Raw genomic sequence first — 17,698 nt, 5'->3', positions numbered from 1 at the left:
TCTAACAGCCAATTTCAGGAATGCAATAAGGGAAAAAGCAAAGCTGATATGCTGTGTAATTAATTCTGTGCAGAACTTCTGTAGAGTTGGAAAAGTTTCTTTAAGGGAAGTCCCAGAATTCTGTGGGTACATACCAGGTACAGTCTGACCTCAGTTATGTCAACAGAAAAATGAGTGTGGAATTTTTTTCAGGCTACTTGAGCAGCACCCTCCAAAGAGGCATTTCCCAGAAAAGTAATATTTTGCTCTCCCCAGCCCCTTGCTGCTCTTTCCCAGCCCTGCAGCTCTTGTCCACTCCTGCAACAGCCTGGGTCCCATGGGTAGGAGGCTCCAACTTAAAATTAGCATGGCAATATGGAAAGTTAAAAAATGAGATGAATTTGGTATGAGGAACTGTGGAGGAGAACAAATGGCTTGGAGACTGCAGCTTTTAGTCACAGCACACTTGGAAAAGCTATGTGGGCTCTGACTTCAGCTACTTCTGGCCATTATGTAACCTGTCAGCTATGTCTCTTTGGAAGCCATTTCTCTTTGGTTTTTTAATATTAGGGGAGATTTAACCTCTTCATAAAAGGCCATTTCCATTCTTCCTAAGAGAAAAGCCTCTAATTTACTTTTTTTACTTTAACATTTTTCTTTCTGTGGCTTACTAACTGTATGTCAGACCAGGATGAGAAGTAAGATGGTAGCACCAAGCCCTAGTTCCTTTCCACTGTCCGCACAACCAGTATTGATTCCTAAGAACAATCTCTGTTGGACTGCCCACTTTGGAGATATTCCTCTCCATGCTGTTTTCATTTCATTTCCCGTGAGTATGTGTTAGCCAAAGTAAACTCATCCCACAGCACAGTGAACATGAACAAAATAAATAGAGGAAGCTTATGGCTTGTTTTAAGCTGGGTGCTATTCATCTTGCTGAAACAAACAACCAGAAACCCCTGCTTGGCAGAATGCACTTTCAGGCCAAAATATAGCTCTTGTTTCTCTAATGTGAATTCTGCAAGGGAGCCATTGGTATTGTGAAGGAAAATTTCAATAGCAACTAAGCAGACCTGCAGGGTTTTCATGGGTGACAAGAAGAACTAAAATGGAGGCAGTTCTTCCCAAATCCATATTTCTCTGTTACATGGAGGCCTTGGTGATTTCCTCCTCATTCATAAGGTCTGCCTCTGAGTTGGCTTTTCCTATGGAGTGCTCTGAGACCTTCTGCGCTCCACAGACAGATCCAGTGTTCTCCCCAGTGTCTGGGTACAACCACAGGCTTTGGACACAGCCAGTCTCAACAGCAGTCTCAAAGACACTCTTATCAAATGGTCTCATTGTACAACACACTTCTGACCCACAGACTGGGAAGGACATTTCCCAGTTTAACTGACTCAAGGTTCACCTGGAGTTTGTGACATGGCCTCTTCCACACCAATACTTCCCTGAAAACTGCTTTTCATCATAGTCCACCATCTCATTTCTGACTGTTCTCGTTGAGGAAGGGCTAACTTTATAAGCACCTGGTACTAATCCTAGGCAGATGCAGTTTCAGTATTACTGCATGCAGCTCATCAGAAACTTCATTCTCCCTCTGGAGATACTCCCCTGCTCTCCCACAGCACAGTAGGCTTAAAAGAAATCTTGAATTTATCAGCAAAACAAATGGCAACTTCCTCACAGCTAGAGAATTTATCTGCAAATAGAAACAGTTGAATTGAACCAGCTGCACACCAGCTGGAACATTTTCATTGCAGCAATTTGTACCAGAGGAGAAAATTATATATATTTTTAAAACTCTCTTAAAATTATCACAATAATAGTCCCACTAGCTGAATTCAGGGATTTGTGCCAGTGGCTCTCTGGAGGCCCTGGGGTTTTAATGTGTTTTGTGGTTTTTGGTTTGGTTGGGGGTTTTTGGTTTGGTTCGGTTTGGTTGGGGGGGGTTTGTGGGTTTTTTTTGTATATTTGTTTATGATTTGGTTTGGTTTTTGTTTCCCTTCTGTAAGGCAGTGGCAAACTCCAGTGTCCTCAGAGAATATACTGGAGTAGAGAGTCCTTTTTGTACAGGTACTCACAAAGAACAGGGGGAATCAGACAGCTCTGATTGTGACCATTGTGGGGGCAGTTGTAGTGTGAATATAATTTTCTGAACTCATCTTGTTCAGTGATATTTTTTTATTTACACAGTCAAAGTAAGTTCCTGACCCCAAAGCAGAAAGGCCACTCCAACCTCAGACTGCATTTAGTAATACCTCACCTGGATCAAACAGAAAAAGCAAAGACTGGCATTTTTATCTTTACCCTGCTTCACTGCCATTGGGATTTCCTTCATTACAGACTTCCCACTGGTGACATTAGGATTAGGATGTCTAGGAATCAAGAGACGTTGACATAGTGAATGTTCCCCTGGAGAATTATCTGGCATTTTCTTTCCAAATTAGGATGCTTAGCAAGCCTGGGACAGAAAAACTAGAACTGCACCCATTGGTACTGCAGATGTTATAAATACAAATGGATAGTCAAAGGTTATTAATTTTTATGTGCATAAGATGCACACACAAGAGAAGAATATAAACCAACCATAAAACAGATGCATGGTTTTCTCTAATGCTGTGCTCATAGTATTATACCAAAAAATTGCGCTGAATGCTGTGAAGTTCTCTTTCCCCCATTTATTTATTTATTTGCTTTCTAAATGTTTGCATGTAAATTCAGCTCTTATTAAGGCTCTTGCTTGAGATCACTGGCTGTAACAAGTTCTTGAAGAGGCTGGCTGCAAAAACTTTCCTCTTGACATCTTTTGGAATGCATTTTTTATTCAGGTCTGAAGATGTTCTTTTAATTCCAATGGGACTGAATATACATCCTCCTTTAAAAACAAAACAAACAACAAATCCCTCTGGTTCTCTTGGGAATGAATTAGTATCTCATTTCTTTGTGGAAAGGGAGCATGTAAAAAAATCTATGTCATTCTGAATATTGTGAATTTTCCACTTATTCTAGAGATAATTTTGTTTCAGCAAAATAAGTAATTTCCTGTGGAAGTCTGACTTTCCTTGCACCATTCTTCTGCCTTTCTATTTTTATTCTGAAAAATACATCCCAGATATATTTGACTGAGTAAAAATTGATTATACTCAAAAATAAAGCACTGTCATCCCCTGAAATGTTTTGATATGAGCAGTCTGAGGTTAAAACACAGTGTAAATCTTCTTTTTGACTGAGGTCTGTGTCTCATCTGAGTACATAGAGCCCTCATCATCTGCCAAGTAGCCTCATCCAAGGGCAGAATGAGCATCTCAGGCATTGCAATTGCAATATGTGCCATGGCTCCTCGGGTAGATGCACTTCAATGTCACCTTAATTTTAAATAAATCCTTTCAGTTTGGAAACAGCAGAACCTTTTGTTTCCATGCATAAAAAAAAAAATTAATCCTTTGGAGAGTTTTCAGATCTGTTTTCAGAGTTTGTTCTTCTCTTTCAGATTTTTGATCTGATTTAAAAGGGGAGAAAATATCAGAAGTGATGGAAAAGGAAATCCAACTTTTTTTGAAGAACTGTCTGTGTCTGCTGTGCAGTGCTGTTGCCTGCCAATGTCATTGTCCTTGTCCTAACAAAATTTATACAGCCATTTTTGGGAGTTTTGCTGAAGCAAAGGCAGTGGGACTTGGACCATGTGAGAACAGACAAAGATAATACATGAAATCACGCTGATATGCCGCATTGGACTGCATACATAAGGCAGCACTCACACAGGTAATGGGAGAAGTCTTGAAATTTCCTGCCGATGGCTTTCCAAAAAAACAGCCATTAGCTGAAGTTTGAACTCTAGGGCTCAGTAATATTCATATCATCTCTTTGAGAACAGTTCTCCCTACTGTCAGAGTAAAGAAGGTCAAATCTTTGCCCTGCAGAGCCATGCTGCTGGATGGGCTGCAAAGATGGATTTTTTTCTTCCTGTATACCTATGAGTGAAAATTCAGTAGCTGGCCCAATGAGGTATTACTTACCTGAACAGAAGTCTGGGATTTCAAAATTAAAGGGCAAGAGGTCTCCTCTGTACTCTAATGCATGGGTTAATTACGGCATGAGTACCACAGCAGAAGAGCACAACTGGTAAATTATCTTGTCAGTGAATGCAGAAGTGCAATAACGAGGCACGCTGTTACTTGTCATTCATATTATACAATAGTTACCTCCATACCCTGCACTATCAAATTTTTACTCAGGTAAAGTGAATTTAAAAATCTGTAGATGAATAATACCTTCAAGTCATTTAAAAGGAAATAAGATTCACACAGTTCTTACCACCTCTGTCTTTATACCTGACAAAAGGCTTCAGGTATTCTTTTAACTGCAGTGAATATGAATTAACATGGATAAGAAAAATCCTAATCTATGATTTGTGTATCAGGAATGTACTACATTTTGCACATTGAGCATCCTTAGTCATTTCTCATGTTGATTTCAGCAGAAATTTCCTCTAAAGTGCACTAATAATGTTTGATTGAGTTTTTCATGATTTGCCTTTCAGCATCAAACACAAGTTTTGTCTCTTTGATCATATAAGGAATTTTATAATAAGATGAAGGGAACATGGTCTTGGAAAGCAATGTATGGAAGTACCTATTTCACTCCATTGACCATAGATTGCCTGACTCTGCTAAAGCTAAATTGCTAAAGCTGAGTGAGATAAATGTGACTGTTAATTCAATTAAAAGGGGGAGCGGGGGGGAGTAGTATGGTAGGTTGATACAACCTAGAACAAAAGGTATAGAAACAGACCAAAGGGCTTCCTGGAGGTAATTCTTGTTATGGTGAAAAAGAAAAAGAAAAACAACAACAACAACAACAACAACAATAAAAAACCCAAACCAAACCAACCCACCAACAAGAAACAAAATCAAACAAACAAACAAAACCCCCAAAAAATCAGCTAGGAGTCAATTTAAAAATGCCAGCAGTAAAGAACTGATCACCACCCTTGATATGTCATTCCATTCCTTAATTACTCACAATTAAAACCTGTACTTCAGCTCCACCCTCCAGCCATTAGATGCTTGCCTGACAGACCGAAGCAAAGATAATCAAAGGCTATACGCCCTGAGTACCCATGTAACTGTGATTTTATCACTGTTTGCCATATCCTCAGTAGGCTATGGAGACAGAAGTCCTGGACCTTGCCCCTCTAAATTGAAACTAAAGCCATTCTTCAAATTCTGGGTGGAAGTCATTTGATCCAAACTATGTATTAAGTGACCAGATCATCTAGTTGACACAGATTTCAAAAGTGAGAGAATAGTAGGTGTCACCATGGGTGAAAGGAGCTGTCCTCTTAGGATTTCTCTCAGCTATTAGTGATAACGCTATATGATGGACTTAAGCTAGATGCCTAGTCAAAGCTAGGGGAGAACAAATGTATTTGGTATAAAAACCCCACAAAATCACTCCCTAATAGATGAATTTACAAATATGGGTAATTTCTCAGTCCTTCTCTTTTTTATTAAGCAAATGAGAAACAGGTCACAGACTTTTAACAAATTAACACCCAAATTAAAACCAAGTTCAGAGAAAGCATGGGAAAATTCTGATTGAGAAAATTGCAAGCATCAAAACAATCATAAAAAATAGTCTGAGTTTCTACTCAGCCGTAACCAGACCATCTCCCCTGTGGCAGCATAATGTTAAATATTCCATTTCCAGCCTTGGAGTAATTTGTTTTATATGTTTATTGAATAATATTGGTATGCTGATAACCAAGTTTATAGATGGTTATAAAATCCTTCTGCTGCAGTTAATTTTCTTTTAATGTTACAAATAATAATAATAAAAAGGACAGACTACTTCATAAATCACAAGATTCTTCCCTCTCATATTCATGAAAAAATCCAAAAAACTAATTCAAATGATAATGTTGTGTCAGCTACACGTCCACTGGAAGAGGCATCTTTTATGATGAGATGGAAGTGTCGTTTCAGTCACTGACAAAGCTTTTACTTGTGGTCTCTACAAAAGAACCTCTTATCTTATCACTGAACACAGCTGTAAGCTTTATAAATGTATGCTGCAGCTGCCCAGCTCCAAGTCCTATGGTAAAACCACCAGTAGAAATTTGATATGCAAATCTCTGGACAGTTTCTTGTCCTTGGGCTAAGTATGGCAGCTTATCAGGAATTTAGTGATACTTAGAGATTACTTGCCAAGCAGTTCTTCATAACATGGGTGAGGGGAACTAATTCCCTATCACAGCTCTTGAATGTTGAGTGTAAGGCTTGTTTAGGCATATTAATGTGGAAAACTCTGGAGTTAGAAGGAGCATAGGGATAAATGTGAAGTCGTAGCTCAAGGCTTCTATACAGAGGTAAAATTTTCTTCTATGTGCTTACTAGCCAGTCCAGAAGGATTGAAGGATTGCATTCATTTTGTGTTCCCTTAGTTCTGGAGATTCCTGTTGCTTGCCCTCTATAACCCTGCTTGTTTTTTGAAATCTCTGCTCTCCAGGGGACAGTCCTTTGGTGATACAGCTTGCACTTTGTTTGTGGAAGTAAGAGGAATTCCACCTCTGCAAGAAAACCCAAGCAGCCTGTGCCTTTGTCTGATCCTCTTTTTCATTTTCCCTCCCTTTCCTACCACCTAAACATACCCCATCAACCCAAACCCACAGATCTCTTTCTGAAGGGCTGATGTCCAGCCTCTCACCTCCTAATTTGAATATATAAACTTGATGATTCCATACCAAGTGGTATGTATCCAGCACTTGCTCTTGTTCAATTTCATACAGTTGGTGATTGTCCAGCTCTCTCCAGTCTTTCCAGATCTCTATCATTGAGGAAATCCAGAGATCCTTCTCAGAAAACTTCATGTACAATCAATTCCAGGGTCCAGATCATTGAAAAAAATAATAAAGAGCGCTGGCACTAAAATTATGTAATTCCTCTTCCAAAGACAAGGTGTTCCTCTCCTACTAATGTCTGCATCAAGTCCAAGGCATGACAATATCCTTAATAAACATACAAGGATACAAGCTTCTGTAGTGATTTGTGAGGAGATAGAAACTTCCATATGGAAAACCCAACTTGGATGATTTGAATCATGTATGATCTTACCCTGAACATTCAACGGGCTGCCAACCTAATCTGGAGTGTGTCACAGAACTGTCTGTTAGGGGAGATTCAGCTAATTTCGGTTTAGCAATGGAAAGGTTGTGGATCGGAGCTGTGTAGTCACCTGAGTGTTTTCTCCATGTTATGTAGAGAAATAGGCATTTTCAGAGAGCTGGGCATCCCACTAACTTGAAGACACTTTTCAAGCATAAATTTGCATGTGCAGCGCTTATATATTTGTATGTTATGGAAGAACTTCAGTTACTTACAGGGAATGGTGCCAGATTTCCAATGAGGAAAATATTTCCACTCTGCCTAACTTTAAGTACCTAACTACAAAGTCTAGAAGGCTGGACTACAATTCTTTGGATGATATGTGGAATGCCAGTCTCTCCTGAATTTACCTCTGAGGAAACATGTCTCTTCTTGATAACGCAAGAAATTGCTTATCTAGGCACTCAGCATTATGGGGTGTGTGTCCTAGGTGTCTTGGTTATACAGCAACCAGGACTGTACCATTTGCCAAGCTTTATGGATGAAAACTTTTTTGGGTGCCAACTGAAGATGCAAGTGTTTTGTTCTCTTGAGCTTACTACAAGACAGGACTGGTTTTTCAGATGTGCAGGACAGCTCACTGTATAGCCTCTGCTAAGGATAATCAGGTAAAAGTGGAAAGGAATCCAGCCTCATGCTGCATTGCAGTTTGAAAAACCTTGTAGTAACACCATGTGCCTTCACTGAACCTGGCAGCCAAAGATACTATGACTCCAGATTGCCACGGTGCTCCATAAAAACCCCCAAACATGTGATTTTGAGCAGAAAGTCTTTTTGTAGGTAGCAAGTCTGAGAGGGAACAATTTTCCTTGGAAATACAATGTATCATTTCTTTCCATCAGGAGTAAAACCTCTGCCACTGAGTACCGTTGAATTTGCACCTATACTTTTGCAAGGCAGAAAGATTCACCTCTAACTTCATCCTCCAACTCTGAAGACAGCAATGGGATGTGAACTCTTGCAGTCTTCTGGCAGAAGTTGGAGTCTTGCAATCTCAGGAGCAGGCTGCGGCTACCACCTAATGATTGCATTCAAATGGAGATAATAAATACAATGACTGTGATAGAATAGACAGGTCTGGAGCAAGTTGCATTATTTCAAACTGCTTAAGTGGTCATGTTTATCTTTTATTTCTGCTCACAGTGTAAGGTGATGGAAATAGAAGTCATCCAAAAAAAAGGAGGAACTGTGAAGTACATATATGTGAAGTACATCCTTTTTGCAAGTGCATAACTCACATTTCTAAAGCAACCATTGTATCTAAAATAAAATCTTTGGAGATTCCAAGTGCAGAAAGACACTGTTACTATGAGCATCTGTGAGCTTCAAAAGCCATTACAGAACAGCCATATTGCAAGGAATGAAAAAAACCAGATTTTGTGCCTCATTAATACTTTTGTGTTTTGTTTTTCCCCTGGCCTGCAGAGGGACTCCTGATGTGTTTTGGGCTTATTTCATTTTGCATAACCAACTAAGTATTCACTGCCATAGGGACATTTTCCTCAACCCATATGTGTACCCCAAACTCCAGGTTCTGCAGACAGCTGCATTCTAACTCAGGAAATAATATTTTTTTCTTTGTTTACAGGAAGTCGAACTGCTCCAGGTGGAGATGATGAAATGAATATCAGAAAGGAAAGGATGTTTCTGAAGAGGGACTATTTAACTGAAGAACTTCTGTGTATTCCTATTCAATTTCAAACTATACACATAAAGTTCCATGTTTGGAAAAAACTACATCCAAAAAGACATTTCTCAAAAATGAGTTTATGAAAACAAGGATTCTCACCAAATTCTAGTAGACAAAGTATATGTACTAGCTCAATATTTAATCTGGATTTTATGGTAGGTGGAAACAGATTGGCTTAAATGTAAGAACAGGAAAAAGATGAGACAGCAGGAAACTGTCCCTTAATCTGAGTTTCCTACTTAAACAATACCATTGAGTTCAGGTTGAGCTGCAGCTTCACCAGTTGAATTCTCTATGTAAGCACACAAACCAGCTACAGAAGGTTGAGACCAAACTGCCTGGTCCATAATTCTCCAGCTATCTGCTGGGGTGATTTCTTGCACCATCTGCTGAAACATCGTGTACAGACATAGAATCCTGTCCAGAGTCCTGTTTGAGATGCAGGCTGGTTCTGTGTGATAATTCTGTGCTATCTGCAGGGAGTAAATGAAATGAAACAGCTTTATGCTGGTACAAAATATCCCTATGGTATCCAACACCATTTAGACTTGGAGCCCAAGTTTTGCTACATATAATCTACTTCCCAGGCCCAAGGGGTAGGAGGTGAGACATAATGCAGAGATAGGCATAACAAGACTAAAGAATTTCCAGGATGGAAATTCCCACATTGGTGAAGCAATTTGGTGTTGGTCTTTGACCAGTTTTAATCAAGACTATTTGTTGGTTACACATCTCTGGTGTCCTGCAGAGGTGTAAAGGGCAGCTGTGTGCTCCTCAGTCACATGAAACTTTACCAAAGAACAGTAAGGTCCAATATTAATTAGACATTCCCCTTAGATTTGACCCAAAAGTGATTATACAGTACAAAAGAGGGAAGCAGCCATCTTCTCTCCAAGTGCCTCTTTCCAAATTATTTTAAGAAAGCTGTCTTAAAAAAAATAAATTAAATACAGCCGAATAAGCTCATGCAAAAAATAGGGGAACCAAATATCAGGCTGTCTCTGGGAGCAGAGAAACTGGTGACTCCAATCACATCAGGGAGGTGGGTTGTCCTAGCCTGTCTCAACCTTTCATTTCCCAGGAAATGAAGACATAGCAAAAGATATCTTCTCTGATGGACATACATTTTAGCATCAGCTAAAGCTATGTTTAAGCACCTGGATCAGCCCAATATGCCTACTTTGACAACAAAAATGTTTCTTAACCTAGCAGTGAAACTTCTGTTTCTTTCATTACTCTCTTTGCACCGCAGTCTTGTACTAGGCACAGTCAAATCATCAGCAGACTCTCCTTTGAACAATTAGGCATGAGAAGGAAGGAAACCACTTGCCTATTTGTTCCACAATTCATTTGCAGGAGTTAAAGAACATGAGAAACAAGGAGGAACCAAACAGTAGGTAAGACTGCCATTGTTTAACTCCCATGTCCCAAGTGACCAACAGAATAACATAGTTAATACAGAATTAAAGTGATCATAAACACTTTCTTTTCCTCCAGGAGTAGGTAGCAATAGATAAAATAAATAAATATCAACTGTCCAAAGTCTCCTGTCTTCCTGCAGGTAATTTTATGACTGTGATGTTGCAGCCTGACCCACAGAAATCATTTAACTGTAAACCTGGTCATCAATCTAAACAATATTTATTTAGTATATCCCAGGAAGAACCTTGGATCTTAGAAACAGTTTTCCAGAGCTCCTCTATTAATTTATGCTTGGTAGCACATGGATTAATTAGAATAAGGTTATTTCATGCCTGAAACACCATCCTGATACGCTACAGCAACTCTTACAACACCCTTGTGATCTATGGTATCAGTACACCTGCCATACATTCACTTTTTGAGTGATTGCCTACACTGAAGATGAAAAAAGTTGCTGTGAATCTGTCCACTAAACCAAATATCTGCTGTTGTTGTTACATGGACAAATGCACATGGCAGAATATCCCAGATTCCTTCCATTAACATGTGTGCATGTATGTGCCTGTACAGACACATAAATATAAATATTTATAGAAAGGAACGTAAGAAGAATTAATAATCTTTTGTTTTCTCTTTTCATTGTAATTTAGCACTGCCTACTTTAAGACAAACTAGAAATTAATCATCTAGCTCTGACACCACAGGAAATTCATGTCTTTGATTGTGTACCCAAAATCACATGCCTGTGATAAAACCCCAAATGTTCTTTGGGTTTATTTCTGTCATTTCCACATTTTTTTCTTGCATTCCTGCCTCCCAGCCAGAGACAGAAATAGAGGTAAAATTGTTGAAAAATGTAGGGACTACCTTCTTTTATTTCCTCCTAAGTGGGCCCTAGTTTGGCAAATGTCCTCAAGACATTTCCAAAACTTTTGACAATTACATGATTCAGATCAGCATAAACATGTGCACTTTAAGGGAGGAATCTTCTTCAAAGCCCAACTAAACACAGCACCTTTTCAAAGCTTAAGCATTTGCTGTTTGAAGTTGTGAGATGGGTACTATCTTTAAAAGTTTATGATTTTGGAAGGCTTTGAACACAGGCCCCAGTGTCATAGACAGGAGGAAAACACCACACAAAGATGGGGAAACAGGCATGCAGTCTCCAGGATACTGCCAGAATTTCTTCCACCCTCATTATCCCTGCCAAGCTGTGCAGTGCCCAGTCCTGGGTGCCAAGCATTGTGAAGGTGGGGATCTGAAAGAGGACTGTCAAGGGGAGAATAGTGGGAGAGTTTAAGGCTGAATGGAAAGAAGAACTACAAGCAAAGACGGCTGAGGTAAAACAGATTGTTAAATCCAAAGAAGAAAGGACTGAAGAAGAGGAACAGCTTGCAGAATCACCCTTGTCAGTGTCAGTAAAGAGTACTTAACTATCAACTAGATAAACCTCCAGGAAACAGGTGCTGATGGATGGTATAACCCCCAGGTGAAGAAAGGATCAGATAACTTCCATCCCGGTGATTTTGTAACCATACTGACAGATCTTTACCTGCATTGGTTCACAGTGTAGTTTTCTTCCTTGCCCTTTGTTTTCAATCAAATAAATATATGTCTGCAATGCAAAAAGGAGCAGCTTCAACAGAATAGACTGGGAATGTGTGAATGAATGGTTCACCCCACAATAAGGATTTGGGGATTTTCTGAATACCTAGGACATATCCAACCAAACAATTAGCAAAATAATTTAAATATAGCCCAGGTAAGTATATCAAATAGAAAGCTTCAAATGAAAGCAGGTAACAATCCATACTGCCAAATGAAGTAAGCCCAGAGAAAGAGCCTGAGCCCTGATCATCCCCAGTGCTAAATAGTTTTCTTACTCCCTGCATTTCTTTTGATTCTCTAATGGTCTCTCTCCAAGAGGAATCTGCTATGGAAAGGGCTAGCCCAAAACAGTGGACAGTGTGTAACTGTGCCACAAGATTTAATGATAAGGATCAGTTCTGGCCTTTTGTCCTTCATCACTACTGACAGCTGCTATGACCTTCTCACTTGTTTTGTGCATGACAGACAAATTCCTTTTGAATGTAGTCCTTTTTCATTATTTTGAAAAGTTGAAAATAAACAAAAACCAATTCCAAATAAGTGTTTTCAGTCTTCAAATACATCTCTTTAAATTGGTTTATCCCAGCATTTCAGCATTTCAGACTTAAGGGTATATATATATTTATATATGTATGTATATATGTATGTATGCTGGTTTGTTTGTTTGTTCCACTGTCAAACTCAAAAAATGATAAAATTAATCACTAATTTACACAGTGTAAAGGTCTTTGTCTTCAAAGACCTTTCCTTCAAGAACGTGTGACAGTGACTTGTAGAAATGCAGAGCCTGTGTCTCCAAAGCAACACATTACTTGTTTTTTCCTCAAAGCATTTTAAGTGAAATCTAAATCAATGGCAGAGTTTGCTCACACATGTGGGGCTCTGGGCCTCTCTAAGCTCACCTCTGACAAGTGGAAGTGGCTCATGGAGTGTGTAGTGTCTGTGCTCTGCAGAGTGTGATGCCCTACAAGGCCCTGGGCTGACACGACACTGGCAATCTTTGGCACAGATAGCTATTTCCATTTCTAGGCTGCCTGTTTTAAGTGTCCACTGAGTCCTTTAAAGTTAACTCTGATATCTCTGTGTTATGCTGAAGCCATTCCTGCAGCCCCTTGCTGTCCTATGTTTTGGGCTCTCCAGCATCTACCCTGGGCAGCCACTCTATACGCGCCTCAAAACTCTCCCTTCCCATGGTAATTTAAGTTCTAGCTTTTCCTCCAGCCTTGGGAGGAATAACACCTTCTAGGCTGACTGAGGATAGCTGGGTGGGTGGATAGCTTCTCCCCTGGAGCAAAGACGGGAAAAAAGTACAAAATCTTCCATGTGGTTAATGCTGCCTTATCTATGTAATAAATGACTTGTCTTTAGCTCTTTAAAAGATTAATTCTTTAAAAAGGCACTTATAGCCTCCCTTTATTTAACCCTCTGTATTCAGGCAGACAATTCAAAGTTCAGTAGAGGAAAAAACATGCCATCTTTGAAGTAATTCCTGTTCAAATGTCAAGATTTTCTTTGCTGATTGTTACAAATGTTGTGATATCATGTAAAACAGCACGTTGCTTGCACATCTATTTTTTTATTATCAGACTTTCTGGTGTACTGATGCTGCAAATACCTAATCAGTTCATATCTTGCCCCATTTTTCATGAGCCTGAAAAGTGAGACTGTCTCATCACTTTCAAGTTAAGGCTAAGGCTTGAAATTGGTATTAATAGCTTCCAAAGGAAAGTGCATGCAAGCTCTGTGAAACTGGAAAACATCCCAAAGGGGAACTGGAGGGAGAAACAAATGAGAAAATAAGGAAGAAGATGAAACATTCTTTAATGATATCCTGAAAAAGAAAGGAAAAATTCTGTCTCCTCGGGGGCACAGTCCTTTGGGGAAAATGTAAGCACAACTACATACACTTCCAGCAAATATCTTTACCAGTACATGCTCTGAGATTGCTTTCAAGTCGGCTGCTTCCCAGGAGCTAAGCACTGAGTCCCCTTGATGTGCATGGATGCTTTGACAGGAGTGGGAGTTCCCAAGGGGAATCAGGCAGGACCCTCCAGGCAGCTGGGGCTACACTCTGCTACCACTGACGGCACAGACAGGGTGCTGGTGGTGCCCCAGCCAGGCTGAAGGCATCCATGGACCACTGGTGGACACAGGCACCTCACCCACACCTCAGTACCCCTGGTACACTGAAACCCTCCTGAGAGGGTGCTCAGGAGCCTTTCATTTAGTGCCTTTGCTCCTGGAGAGAGGTGATGGGCTGATTCAGAACATCAGGTCATGTGTTTTTCTGTTCACAGGTGGTGTTAGATGAGATACAGGGTGGAGCTCAGACCCCTGAAGCTTTGGTGGGTGAGTTAATATGCAGTAACACTGCTCTAGTGAATTTTGGGCACCAAAGGAAGGAAAGAAAAAAGAAATCTATGCAGCAGAGCATCTTTCAGAGGCTCCTTATGAAAACAGGCCATCTGGCTTCACTGCAGTGCGTTTGTTAACTCTCCAGCCTACTACTCTTCCCCTGCTGGGTGACACATGCTGAATCTGTCACACAACTAGGACAAAATTATAAATAAACAATGCTTGCATTCAAATAAAACAGAACTTTCCTGCAGTAAGCTTACAGGAAGAAAAACAAAATCAAGAGGCAAATCCTTGTCCTTTTGTGTGCAGGATAGTAGGATAGTAGGTCCCTTGTCCTTTTCAAGGCTGGAAAGGATACGTGGCTCTCTCCCTGGAGGAAGGGGCCTTTTGTTGAGTGCTGCTCCTCATAAGGGTTGCAGATGCAAACACAAAGGTGTTATTGATAGTGACCACTTGGGCTTTTTGGGATCTCAACTACTGTCATGGGCCTGTTTTGCTCTTCACTGGCATGTTGTGAGAAGCTACTTGTAGTGCTCCAGGTTTTAAGAGAAATGAAACTAGTGGGGAAGCAGAAAGGTGAAGTCTAATGTCAAGTCAGTAGGAGCAATGGGAAGGAGAACAAGAGATTCCAGTAAAGCAGCTGGAGTATGGGATTGCACTTCCATTACTATTGATGGGTATTTTGTATGCTTTATCAGATACTGAGAAGTCCTCTCCTTTTCTCTTGAATAATCAGAGATCTTCTCCAGCATTGAGAGACTTGTGGATATGAGAAACCCATCTGAACTGCAAAATTCATGTAAGTCAAGATGCAACATAAATATTTAGGACTTCTTGACTCTCAGTCATGCCACCTTCCAGAAAGAAAGCTGAAGAAAACTTACATGCCAGGCAGTCAATTCCATCCTTAAGCCAGGCCTGGTATGCCTGTGAACTGTATGGCAGTCTAGTGATAGTTCATAGTGACACCTCCTGGGAAAGACAGAGGAAGCTTTCCAAAGGCCTGTGAGTCAAAAGGCCATGTTAACACTGGCTGCAAGCCACCACTGTCTGTAAGCAAAAGCTTTCTCTAGGCTGAAAAGGTAACAGGCCATGTTAACTGGGGTATTCTTCTTTTTTTTTTCATTCCTTAAGCCTGTATCATTCAATGCCTATACAAATAATATTGTGAAATGGTGCAAAATTGTTGCAAACTACATTTCCCAAAGGAGGTGGCACATTAGCACAGCCTGCAGTGTTCAAAGGCCAAAAGCTGGGTTGTTAAAAGATTAAAGTCTTCTTCTATTTCAATCTTCAAAAACTAAACACCCAGTTGGTCTGGTTTTGCCCAGTTCAGTGTTCTGCAGCTTATTTGAAGTCATAGTATACGAGTGGAACTGCTTTGTATTCACATTCACGGGAGCAAGAGATAAGCTGGGCTCACGGGGTCACAAATGTGACCTGAGGCATAATTCACCTTGGGGTATGTGTCAGTGTGTATGTGAACGCACAAAACACACAGCCAGGACTCCTCTCCTCTACACACACAACCCCACAGAGGTGGTACACACACAAAAGGCTGTATCAGTTGTTTAAAAATAGAAAATTAGGAAGAAAGCTGTAGGAGCTGCTGAGACTGCTGTGCCATCCTATGGAAAATCCCAGCTGCTTTCAGAGCACTGGGCCATCAAAAGAAACAGCCTGCTACTCTGCCCAGCACTGGCTCCAAGTTTCTGCCCACTAAAGCTGATCACAAGGTCACAGAGAAAATGGAAAGGTCATGACTGTACAAGCAGTTCTGGGAAAGTCAGGAGAGGCAGCACTGGCACTATTGGCAACAGAAGGGACTTTGATGAACACAAGGCTGCTGTAAGATGTCACCCTCATTTTGACCTCCTTTAGACCCATTTGTTTCAGGAGAAGCTCTTACAGGGTCACTGAAGTGACCCATTCATCCAAGCTCCCCAGAAAACCTGGGCAGGGTTAAGCCATGCCCAAGCACCAACAGCACACTCATGCCCAAGTTTCAGATAAACATTTTTTAATACTAGCCACTCTTCTAAATTTCTGTAAAATTCAGACTTGGAAACATCACAAGCTCCCTTCCACGCTGAAAATCTCCAAAGACCATAATAACAAATCTGGGAAGAAGTGCACATTTCCCATTGTCTACATCAGGAGTTCTGCATCCAGCTCTGGGGTCCCCAGCACAAGTAGGACATAGACCTGTTGCAGCGAGCCCAAAAGAGGGAAGTCAGGTTGGTTAGAGGGATGGAACACCTCTCCTATGAGGAAAGGCTGAGAGAATTTTGTTTGTTCAGCCTGGTAAAGAGGTGGTTCTGGTGTGACCTGATTATGACCTTCCAGTACCTGAAGTAGGCCTACAAAAAGGTTGGAGAGGGGTGTTTTACAAGAACATGTAGTGACAGGAGGAGGGTGAATGGGTTCAAACAGACTAGGTTTAGATCAGATATTAAGAAAAACAATTATAGTGTAAGGGTGGCAAGGCACTGGCACAGGTTGCCCAGGGGAATTGTAGATAGCCTGTTCCTGGAGATGTTCAAGGCCAGGTTGGATGTGGCTCTGAGCAACCTGGTCTAGTGGAAGGTGCCCTCACTCATGGCAGGGGGGTTGGAATAAGAGGATCTTTAAGGAAATGTTCAGACCTGCAGGCAATGAGGTCCATTGATAGGGAACAAGTTGCTCATCTCGTGGGATAAAAAGCAGTAGGCAAAGGGGAGCCTGGGCAAGAGCAGAGCCTGAGCATGAACCCTACAGTACAGGATAAAAAATACATTTTAATTTTAACCTGATATGGACAAAAAGAAAAAAATTACACTCCGCTCCATTTTAAGCACAGAGAAGAGCCTTGCAAAAGCCAAGAATGACCATGCTCTTCCACAGTGTGACTATCAAATGGCTCATGCTGCAGTTGGGTACTTCCACAACCACCATCAGGTCCTGGGGAGATGGTAGTGTCTGGTAATTCTTTTGGACTGGTGTGCTCATATCCCCAAAAGGGGTCTTAATACAGCCCTTTGAACTGACTTACCTATCACTTGGGCCAACAAGAGCATGGAGATTGGATCCTTGAGATTGTCCCTGCTAGCACGAGCAAGCTTTGAGTGCAGCACTGAGCAGAAGCTCAGATCCAGAAAAGCGTGTTCAGGGATGTATGTACACAAGTAAACCCATGCTCTCACTGGGGCTCCTTAGGTGCTTCCTGCTGCTGCCAGGAGTGTCCCTGGCAGGAATTAATTTGGTTTTCCCACAAGGGAAAAAGCTCCCCTCAGCTGTTTGGAGTGTGGTAGCACTCACCCCCCTCTTGCATACCAGACAAGCCAGGCAGCAGTTCCTGTCAGTGCTGGAGTTTTATATCTTAACCACACCAGAGCCTCCTTGCGTGCAGCCTGGCTGCTGAGAGCCAAGGCTGCTTTCCATTATTCAGGTCAGAGTTCTCTCTCTGGTCTGTGGGGAATCAGACTCCAGGATCAAACAC

The 17,698-nt window shown here is 41.0% G+C and overlaps 1 protein-coding gene across 28 annotated transcripts in view; it reads right to left on the bottom strand.

Moving 5' to 3' along the window:
• Positions 1–17,698, bottom strand: part of LOC136285193 (uncharacterized) — a 134,279-nt gene that overhangs the window by 49,716 nt on the left and 66,865 nt on the right. For 3 of the 28 annotated variants that reach the window (XR_010719385.1, XR_010719369.1, XR_010719388.1), the window contains one exon: positions 8,053–8,160. The exons of 22 other annotated variants lie outside the window; for them this stretch is intronic. Coding sequence is in view for 2 of the 6 variants with exons in the window: in XM_066176062.1 (XP_066032159.1) it covers positions 9,072–9,305; positions 11,807–11,869 (297 nt within the window). In the remaining 4 variants the exon portion in view is untranslated. Of the gene's footprint in view, positions 1–8,052; positions 8,161–9,000; positions 9,306–11,806; positions 11,870–17,698 lie in introns of those variants that run through there. 3 more of the 28 variants (XR_010719370.1, XM_066176062.1, XM_066176074.1) reach the window with 3 other exon arrangements.

This window comes from Chamaea fasciata, unplaced genomic scaffold, assembly GCF_029207755.1.
Source record: "Chamaea fasciata isolate MVZ Bird 193981 ecotype frontalis unplaced genomic scaffold, bChaFas1.0.hap1 SCAF_2, whole genome shotgun sequence".
Lineage (NCBI taxonomy): Eukaryota > Metazoa > Chordata > Aves > Passeriformes > Sylviidae > Chamaea > Chamaea fasciata.
Note: the sequence above shows the minus strand (reverse complement) of the source record. Positions and strands in the feature narration are given on the sequence as shown.